General features: G+C 40.4%; 1 protein-coding gene across 2 annotated transcripts; it reads right to left on the bottom strand.

The window, feature by feature from the left end:
• Positions 1-494: 494 nt before the first annotated feature.
• On the bottom strand, positions 495-10,467 carry LOC118428461 (probable flavin-containing monoamine oxidase A). Of its 2 annotated transcripts, none has more exons than XM_035838537.1 (12): positions 10,251-10,467; positions 9,180-9,267; positions 8,447-8,630; positions 7,755-7,869; positions 7,041-7,198; positions 6,241-6,418; positions 5,660-5,760; positions 4,821-5,000; positions 4,017-4,103; positions 3,397-3,497; positions 2,442-2,738; positions 495-1,557 (listed from the first exon to the last, which is right to left on the bottom strand). In XM_035838537.1, exons 1-11 carry the CDS (start codon positions 10,378-10,380, stop codon positions 2,459-2,461), a joined length of 1,602 nt encoding a protein of 533 aa, XP_035694430.1. In that variant the 5' UTR covers positions 10,381-10,467; the 3' UTR covers positions 495-1,557; positions 2,442-2,458. The 2 variants fall into 2 exon arrangements, with proteins under 2 accessions (XP_035694430.1, XP_035694429.1); XM_035838536.1 differs by having other exon boundaries at positions 495-1,552; positions 2,438-2,738; positions 10,251-10,466.
• Positions 10,468-10,667: the final 200 nt, after the last annotated feature.

Here is a 10,667-nt window from a genome sequence, read left to right as displayed (position 1 = left end):
TAGAATCTTCAGTATTAAATTTTTGAGTTCACGTTATGAATTTTTTTTTCACATCTCATGTTGCATATTTATTTGGAAGTGGTTTTATTTTTGTTCTGAGGAATTAAAATGTAGATGGTTTCTAAGCTATAAGAATTATGTGTTATTGTGATATGCAGTGGTCAGATTTACTGTGTTGTTTTAAAATTGGATGACTGCAATAATATACATTAAATGTTTGTATCAAACTTTGTGTGCAATGTAAAAATCATTTCTCATCCTTATAGATCATAAATAACTAGCTTATAAGGGAGGGGGTGGAATTAACATTTCATTATAAATTTGTCTTTTTACCTTGTTTCATCATTGCTTTTGCTGTGGAGGATATATTTTGTGTGTGAACTGTTGGCATGAATCTTACTTGTGAGAGAACCTTCAGCTGTGTGATTGGAACTTTATTTGTTAACCATTGATCAAACTACTCATGGATGCTCTGTGACACTGACAACAACACAAATGGTTGAAATAGTTTTTAATTACAACCAAAATTGATCTCATTAGACATGTATTGCAGAAGCTTAGACAACTGTAATAATTTAGAACCATTTAAAAATGAATTCAAATGTTGCAGAAATGTCTAAAATATTGCAAAGTGACTTGGAATGGATTTCCCTGAGAGTGGGTGAGAAGAAATTGGTTTAGGTTATTTTAAGACACTAAACATGCAGCACCTGGAACAAACTTTTAGATCAGTCATAAAATACTGTAAAAGTGCTGTGATCAATGACTCGGACCTTCCATCGAAACTGAGATTCATATGAATATAATCAGTTACCTCTAGACTTACATTAATATATTACATGACTAAAAAGTAAAATTGCACATCTTTCCTTCTTCCAGTGGTCCAGGAATAAAGCTGATACATTGATTAAATATCAGATCCTAATCTCAATTCTGATAATCATATGATAAATGATTAATACAACAATTATTTAAATTAGACATATCTAAATTATTAGTTGTAATGAGGATTTTGCCCCTGGAGAATGTAGCAGTGTCAACCAGATCTCCTACCCCAATCATGCCCGACCACCTATCCATATTTGGGCAACAGTTTCCATATTAGGAAAGGGGTACAAAATAACCCCAAATGGGTTTTTTTTATTTGTATTGTCCATAACAGCCCTAAAGGGGAACACAGATAACTGAAATACTAGTAATGGGTCTCAGTCATCAATAGATTGCAATGAAGTGCTGGTACTGCAAATACATAATATTGAATGTACAATGACTTGTCTGAGCTCACATTATTGTCAATCATTGCACCATGGACATATACATCACTGTACCACATACAAAACAATGTACATGTGTTTATCAAAATGTTATTCTAATTCCGAAAGCAGGAAGACTACTTCACAATTTAAAAAATTCAAGGATTCAAAATTGTGTATATTTTGTATGCAATAATTATTGAAGCACGGCTCAGAATTTCAAACAGTACATGATCCTATAAAATTCATACAATATTGATTTTATAAATTATTATACAAAAGTCTAATATTTTCAGCAACTAAGGCCATACCAATTTAATTTGTTGGTTCTCGGATTTTTTCAGAAAAAAGTTGGAGCAACAGGGCGAAAAAAAGAAAAACAAAAAAACTTGCAACAAGCCTGGATTCAGGTCAGGAGTTTCAGGTTGGTAATTCCAGACCTGAAACCATGGTATATGTGTGGCAGAATATTTATCCAGTTACAATTACATAAAAAATTTGCATGTAAGCATACATTTTACATATAATTTCAACAATACAAATGCAAAAAATGTGCAATCAGTATTACAGAAGTACACACAGTAATAAAGCTTAACAGTTGTAATAAATCATCATAGTAAATCATTAACAACATTAAAAAAACTTTTAAAATGGTTGAAAAACTTTTTCAGCATAGTATAATGTCTAATGTAAGTTAGCAACAACAAGAAAATGACTTCATTTCACCCAAAAAATAAAAGAGTGCCTGAAACATCTGATTCATTATTCTCTTTGTGAAAGCTGCAGTTTCAACAAAAATCGCTAGAGGCGTACTCCTCATTTGCATGAAATTGCATTCATTTACATACTTGTGACTAACTACACGCTGGCTTGGGCGGCCATTTATTTTCGTCATTTTCAAGCACAAATTTCAAGATCTATTGGTGGTTTTCGATGATTTACAACACAAAGGAAAACATAAGCAGGTGATAGTTGTTTTTGCATGTCCAGTACTTGTTTCAGAAGTTTTGTTTAACTCAGCCGAAGTTTGTCAAGCAACTTGTGGGTAACGGGGACATTTAACTCTCACGAACATGCAAATGAGTTCTTCTCATGAACATGCAAATTTGAATTTTTTTTTTTTTTTGAAATTGGGAAAAATAGAAGCGGCGATTCCGAGAACCAACAAATTAAATTGGTATGGCCTAAAATATTTTGTAATACCATCAGGTCTTGATGTAGTAATAAACTGCCAGAGATGTTCCAACTACAAGTCCTACTCCAACCAGAGCTGAGACAACTTTCCGACCCTTTTTCCTGTGCGCTTCCTTTGCGGGAGTTTCTACTTCCTGCGGCACAGCGACTAGTTCCTGACGGTCGGCCTCCGACAACAGGTGGGGGCTCATGGCGGAGAGAACCTCACCTGCCGCACGTATCCCAGACTGCACTGCACCGTTCATGAAACCACACCACAGTGAGGCTGTTTCTGTCCCTGCCCAGTGGATTCTGGGTAAAACAAATCATTGGTCATTCAATTTGACTCAAGAATCAGTCCTTGATTGTCCACAGTTAGGTGTTCTACAGACATTTTCTTTGTGTGCAGTTTTAATTTGGTGCAAATACTTTATGGACAAAATTCAAGATGGCGTATGAGTGGAAAAGGCTGTGACAGTCATATTTTGACCTGTGCTTTTGATGACAGGTTGAACCCAACAAAGTGCTGACAGAAAATGTTTATTACAGCAAGTTTATCAGATGGTGACAAAATTACTGTACCACTTTGAATTCAGGAATGATCTGGTTGAAGGTACAAGTTCAATTATCTACTTTCATGGAAAAGATAGCCACTTTGTCCGACTGTCTAGTCAACCGCAGTTTAATTTTTTGCAAACCCCTGGTCCCAGACCAGAAACCTCCAACTTAGAACATAAGTTTGGCAACTGCAGCTTCTCTCCAGGGTTCATGCTAGGATGACAACAATTTAGTAAGACCATTCGTTGAGGCAAGGTTGAAAAAAGAACAGGCCTGTTCTTGGTTGAGGTTACACTTGGGATGCTTTGACATGCCACCTAGCAGTCTTGCAGAAAACTGCACACTGTGCATAATGTGTTATCGAATGTTGGTACTGTAACAGTACTACAGGCTGTACTATTATTACTCTAACCTGCCACATGGCCTCCTGAGTGCTGGGATGAAGTTGGTGATGACCCCCGGCCCCATGATGCTGATGGGACAGCCACCATTGTAGGGCTCTGTTCCCCAATCCTGGTAGTAGTTGAGTAATCAAATTTCAATACCTTAGACTTAGAATATTATAGGATAATCCAAGCCAGTCATGAAGAAATCACACATAGATTGTTATTGTCATAAAAAGAGACTTCTACCAGGATAAAATGGTACTGCAGGAAACTGCATAACTTGGGCTGCATTTGCCTTGCAAAGCAACAGAGGGTCAATGATACTCCAAATCCACCTTCAAGGCATGCCCTTCCAGTATGTTCTACTATGGAATTTTATACAAATAGCCAGAAGAAAAGGTAGTGAAAATCTCATCTTTATCCATTCAAAAATCCAGATAAATTTGCTCAAAGAGTTCTAAAAGTCCATGAAAACCAACCTTGACAGGAGAAACCACCTCCTAAACAGTTCAAAAATCCATGTGTGCCATCTCCAAAAATGAACCTGATAACACGACCTGGCACCGCTTCGCCAAGTGGTCTCTCTTGACTTAATTTTTGGAAGAATTAATGCATTGTTACCACATCTTTCTATATTTGTTTGTACCTTTTCAGCAAAGTCTAAGGGGTCATAAGCCTCTTCCCCAAAGCACTCAGCAAATTTCTTCAGGACAGCTGCTTTCCTTTGTTCTATCTGCAAAAAGAAAAAAATATCATAACCAATAGTTTGAGTCACATCATACTCATGCATGTATACTGTACAGTAAGTAAACTTAACTTAAATTCCTTCCCACATAATATGGAGTACATGACTCATAGGTGAGGTGAGGTGAGGCCATGCCCATCTCCATTTCATTGGCCCTTGGGCCACAAAGCACACGCTGTCAGATAACATTACAGCAAGAGACTAGAACAGTCATTATTATTATTAAATTGGGCTGTCTTCATTCATACACTTTTTTTAAGGGCTGTGCTATAGCTAAGCAGAGAAAGCAATTAATAATGACATACCATCTCATGTAACATTGGTAGGCACCAGCCGTCGAATACCCCCGATATAAACAACAACCTCCTACGCATTGACATCAAACAGCCAAACTGCCTGTCTGGATGTGCCCTGCTCTTTCAACCGTCACCCTTAGTTCCTGACCGCCCTGCTTATAGATATTAATGACGTTACCCTTATACATGCAAGACAGCTTTTGAAAACGGAATGCCTATTCTCTGATTGGCTGACAGCTGGTTTGGGGGGGACGTCCACTGGAACGAAGAGTGACGGTTGAAAGAGTAGGGTTCATCCAAACAGGCAGTTTGGCTGTTTGATGTCCCTGCGTAGGAGGATGACAACAACAGGGATATCTTGTATGAGGCGACTGCTGTGGCAGCATGTACACATATAAAATAGTCTTACACTTTTGCTGGCCCACTGTTTGGCGTAGTTAGCACACATGAAGGCCACCAGGCCAGGGTTCCCGTTTCCCGTGGTGTTATCATACGCAATCTGTATTGGTCCCGTGTCACAACCATCTACGTCTGCTGTCCTGTCATACGCGACCACCTCACCGCTAAAATCCCTGTCCCTCCAGAAGGCCTACAGGAAAATACAAAGGCTACATTGCAGTACTTTTAACAATATGTTTTGACAGAACTCAGATATTTCCCCATGCTACACAAGCAGAGGTTGGTACTTGCTTGTTTTTGACATTCCTTTAAGGCATGTTTATCAGGCTTCCTATTTAGTCAGGTTATCATTTTGTTTTAGCTGGCATGCAGAGGTTAAAATAAATTACATAACACCTTACAAAAGAGAAAGAACACAAAATAGTACTTTATCAACCAAAATATACTAACTTTATAACTAATATAGTAACTTTATCAAGCAAATTCATGAATCACTGACTTTTCTTCTCAATCTCGATAACGAGCTAGATTGAGATACCTATGCAGGTGATAAAGTAAATATATAGCCTGGTATCCAGCCGTATGGTCTCTTCTGTATCATTTTGTATTTGCGGAGAGGAAGAGACTCGGGAGCTATAATACGGCTGGATACCAGGCTAGTAAAAAAAGGATTTGGAAACTTTTTAAAAAATCATAAGGCACAAACACGATTCCAAATGTTGTTCCAAAAATCAATCAGGTTTTTCTCTTATGAAGTTACCAGACTGAGTACACAATGCTTTTTTGATAGCTGTTAGCAGACAGCAATTGTGACACTTTTAGCCAAGCAAGCAGAAGTTGTTAACTTACTCTTCTGTATGTTGCTACATACTTGATGGTGTGTCCCACAGGCATGTTCTGTGTCAGATGATCTCTCTCCATGGGCAGAGGGGGAGAGTATTCTATTCTTCCTGTAAAGTACATGAGGCATACACGTTAACAATTGCAAACAGTCTAAAACAGTATAAAAGTTACAAAGGGGACAGGGTTTAAAGGGATATGAGTTCCCTACATTATGAGTTGAGTCTAACTTATCACACTGCACAGCAATATTCACAATGTATGGATACGACTTTGTTGAGCCGTGAGGATGTCTTGAAATATGCACAATTCCCTCCACCGCTTGAGTTGTCCACCATTTTATCCAACTCTCCGACGAACCAAAGTGCACTTTAGAGCGCGTTCGGTGGTTTGCTCGAATCGTTACTGAAGTTTTTTGAAAGTCCCTGTGAAGCTCTGAAGAGGCTGCAATCGCAACGGTCGACTCGGAAATCTACAGCCAGCTTACTGTCATGTGGACAGACTGTGGTTTCAAACTGCAATATTTTGAAATCATAGTCTGTTCAACATCAATGTAGGTTACACCACAGACAAATGTGAACTAGCATTACCTGCTAAATGTGGTGGGACACTACAGATGACCCTCTGGGCCTGAACTGTCCTGCCCCCTGCAGTGGTGAGAGTGACTCCATCAGCCTGCTGTGTGATGTGTGTGACGGGCTGGTTCAACCATACGTTCTCTCTGCCAATCTTCTGTACCATCAACTCACACACCTGCTGGGCTCCTCCCTACAAAACAACATTGGTACATTATCAACTCACATACCTGCTGGGCTCCTCCCTACAAAACAACATTGGTACATTATCAACTCACACACCTGCTGGGCTCCTCCCTACAAAACAACATTTTAAAAAATTGGCTCACCAATCTATGTGTTACCTGGCACACTTTTTGAAAGATTAGTTAAAGAGGCTCAGTGGGCGTCACTTCACTGTCATGGTGGGTATATAGTACGACTGATCGTGACAGAGAGGACAGACACTAAATATAGTATTTACAGGTTCATTGTACCGGGGAAATTCCCCTAGCTCTTTAAGACAAGCACAATGAACAGCGGATCACAGCTTAACGTCCCGTCCTAAGGACTGCAACCCTTTCCTGTAGCGTGCCTGTCGGGTGAGCAACACAGCCAGAATCAAACTCACAGCTTCTAGTTCCAGAGGCAGGGCCGCTAACCACTGGACTACGCACGCCGTGTGAACTGCCTTTCCCAAGGGCACAAGGTTGGGACAAGGCAAGTATCAAACCCTGAACTTATTGGTTCTGAGTTGAAAGATCTAGCCATTGTGGCACACAGACCTCGCTAAGAAAACAACATTTGTACCTTGACTTAAGATAAATCTATAATACCTTGATTTTAAGCTCTTGCCCTGAGCCTTTGGTTGTCTCTACCAGAGGATACAGGCCACCTGCACAGCTGGTGTAGTGGAGGTAGTACAGCAGGGAGATCCTACTGGCATCTACACCATACACAATCCAGCAGGCAATGTCTACAGCATCTTTGGCAGCTGGGGAACAGTCATATAAACACACTAACTGGAGCTATCTAAAATGGGCACAGCAGTAACAGTTATCCTGTCAATGACATTTGAACGAACTGTACATCGCCAGAGGGCCACCAAATTGCAAAATCGACCAGAGAGTAGAGTATATATAGGGCTGGAAATGGGGCTGAACTAGAAAAATATGGCCAATCTTTATTTAAAAAGATTGTGAAGTGATGGAGAAGACACCAGTCTTACTCCAACTAAAATGTTCCTTTGAGCTTGAAAACTAATCAAGTGAGCTAATTCCAATTACTATGTGATGCTGGCTTTAGTTTAAGGACACTAGCTAAGGGTACAGGCACATTCTGCAATATAATTTGACACAATCCAGCACACATTGTCCTAGCACTTGCTATGTTGTATTATCCAATAAATAATTATTGTGCAATGTCATATAAAATATAGATTCTATATGGTTTATGGTTTGCAATTCATTACAATTACCAAGAATGATAAGGCATAATACAAATAACTGAGGCTTCATCTGTATTTTAAGAAAAGTGGTGAGTGTCTGTACCCTGAGTCCACAAGTTTTTTTGCTTGAAGGTCTCCACAGTCATGCTGTCCCACTCCCGGGCGTGTGGACAGCTGCCAGGATCACCAGGTGGCACCTGCTTCCGCATCCTCTCCACCTGAAATACAGGTGTACCATGGGGTTACCTGTAGCTGTTATCCTGTACAGTATCACAGCTGGCGTCCTTATAAAGTGTGCGTTGGGTTCCTTTACATGCATGGGTTAACACCTGAAACTACCATCGGGTAGGACATTATGGAGGTCCCATTTTTTAGGAGAGCTACAACTTGGGCATGTTAAAGAACCCACCACACTTATCAAAAAGAGTAGGTTTCCTTCCTGGTGTGAGTGGTTCAACCCTACAGTCCTATGACCGCACCTGGGGCAATTACTGTCGTATTGAGGTCACCTGAGTTAGTGCCGATTGGCAGCCACTCCACATCCTTGCAATTTAGCCCCTCAATTGTAAGCTCCTCGCAATTCAGCCCCTGGCTACTAAGACAGAGTAGTTGGCCCATCCAATAGTAATATCATACTAGTAGCCGAGTATATGTACTATATGTATAATAGTACATACCACTTATAGCCTGAAATCTAGTCACGTTAGCCGTGGTACCCTCGCTACCCTACGGACTTAAGATAACAAGACTGGATTCCGGGCTTGTGCCGGTTCTAATACATAACTTGTACTTTACCTTCCATATGAACAACTGCACGTCAATCAGACTGTGTAGAGGCATGTTAGGAATGGGGGAATCAGAACGATACTTGGCGACCCTGCCTGCAGAGCCCAGCTGCATGACTGTGTAGCCGCGGGTGTACTGCGGATATGTCTGCAGGCCCAGCTCCTGCAGTAGCTGCAGGATATGAAGCTGGGTCCTATGAAGAAGGGAATAAAAGTGGTTAGTTGCCAGACAATGTGATTAATAAATATATGAACTCTTGATGAATGAAGTTGATAATTACCATGGCCCAGATATGGCATTAACAGTTTCATATCATACCCAGGCCGTATTTACATTCGATATCAGTGTTCCAACGGCCGGTCCATATTCTATACAGTACGGTTTGGTGCTTCATACTTCGATTTAAGCTATTGAAAGTAGCTGGATTGTGCCAACTGTTTGCCCGATTTTTTTTGTTCAATTGACAAATTAAGTTCTGGACATGATATGCATTGATGTCACGTCTTTTGCTCTTTTTTTTGCAATAAACTTGAGTTTCCTCGGGTTGGCATGATACAAATAAATAAAATGCATTATGGTACTATTCCGTGTCGCCCTTGGTAAAGGCCCTCCTGCGAGTCAGATTGCCCTCCGGCCATCAAGCAATCCTACTACTAGTACTAGTACCAACGTTCAGGCCGTACCTCCGGCGATACAGAATACCCCATGTTGTATTCTATGTTTACATCGTGTTTAAGCTTACCTGCCAACCCACATCCCACCTAAGTCCCACGTATCCTGCCCCCCTGCACCCTGCAGTGGTACGGTCTCGGTGCGACCTCCAACACGACCTGTCAGGGTATGAGAAGAAGAAAATTAAGGTCACACATCTGTTTACATGCATCTGTGGCAGGTCTCCATTTGTGCACCACTTTCCTTACTTCACTTAACGTTACGTGTTGTACCTATCTTTGGTTACGGCCGATGAGAAGTGACGCTAATGGTCCCATATTTAAAATTTGAGGAGAGCCACAATGAGCATGATGTTAAAGAGCCCACCACACTTACTGATAAGGGTAAGGGTCCTGTCCATAGCCTGGGTACCAATGATTCTGAATACTGTTGAATACTACTTGAGCTCCTTACAGTCTTAGACTCTTAAAAAAAGTCTTAGACTCTTAAAAAAAGCACAGGGTTTTAGTCCCATGCTATATCCTTCCCAGTGGGTGTAGCCTGGATACCAGACCCCAGCTTGATCTCAAAAATATTTATCGTGTCCCCCACACAGTGGGGGTGGATTACCTAACACGATATCAATATTAACGTTAGTACGGAAAATTGTGGGACGTAGACAAGTAGGCTATCCATTGAATTTACCAAAACATTGGCACACAAGTTGGACTTTAACAGTGGGTTCAAAGATCATTGGGTAAAAGGATTTAAAGAGATGTATATAGTGAGAGACACTGTACATAATTCTACTTATTTGTTCTAACACATACACTTCAAGTTTCAATTAGAAAACGCCTCTTCTTATTTAATAGCTTTTCATGAGTTCGTGTTGACTAATAACAAACTCCGAGGATAATATTCAGCTCTAAAAACGTTATATTAATACTCAATTATAGGGGGAGGGGCGCACTATTATGATCTTTGTACCGTCCTCTTAACCCCGAAGTTGGTCTACCTGATCGGTGATATAAAATGTACATGGAAGGTAATGTTACAGAGAAAGAAATAATGATTCTGCAGGCCGGCTTAAACCAAGTGATATAACGTTAACCTCCTTGCTTGAACCCATAACGTTAAACACCACATAATTTTGCAACTTGACCTTTTGCTTCTAGAACCAGAATTCTGCACGAACTGTTCCGTTTTGACAGATGATAGGCTGAACTCAGTCCTGACAGGCCCCCGCCAACAACAACCACGTCCACACTCTCGACAGGGCCTTCCTCGGCCATCTTGAGTCATCAAATCACAGCTGATATCCCAATGTCGTGCTGGAACTACATTGGAAACTACCCTGTCCTGATCAGCTGGTACTTTGGGCGGGTCTACTCATCGATGGGGGCGATTTTGTTTTTAAATTAACAATAAATTTCATGCTAACAATCCTACAGATTAAAGTTACTCAAGGTTCAAAAGTGAATTGGCACTTTATGATGCAGTGATGATATAAATATTTTCTTTTTGAAAAGATTTAATTAGCAAAATTTTTCTCCGCAACCCTCTGAAGTTGAGATGGCCC

This window comes from Branchiostoma floridae, chromosome 13 (genome assembly GCF_000003815.2).
Source record: "Branchiostoma floridae strain S238N-H82 chromosome 13, Bfl_VNyyK, whole genome shotgun sequence".
NCBI lineage: Eukaryota > Metazoa > Chordata > Leptocardii > Amphioxiformes > Branchiostomatidae > Branchiostoma > Branchiostoma floridae.
Note: the sequence above shows the minus strand (reverse complement) of the source record. Positions and strands in the feature narration are given on the sequence as shown.

What these genes read in the sequence shown, in the direction of transcription:
- LOC118428461 (XM_035838537.1), bottom strand. Translation starts at nt 10,380, where the DNA reads ATGGCCGAGGAAGGCCCTGTCGAGAGTGTGGACGTGGTTGTTGTTGGC. An exon ending in TGCAGTTGTTCATATGGAAG is followed by an intron (nt 7,870 to 8,446) that starts GTAAAGTACAAG and finishes CCTGTATTTCAG; the next exon opens with GTGGAGAGGATGCGGAAGCA. An exon ending in AAAAAACTTGTGGACTCAGG is followed by an intron (nt 7,199 to 7,754) that starts GTACAGACACTC and finishes ACTGTTCCCCAG; the next exon opens with CTGCCAAAGATGCTGTAGAC.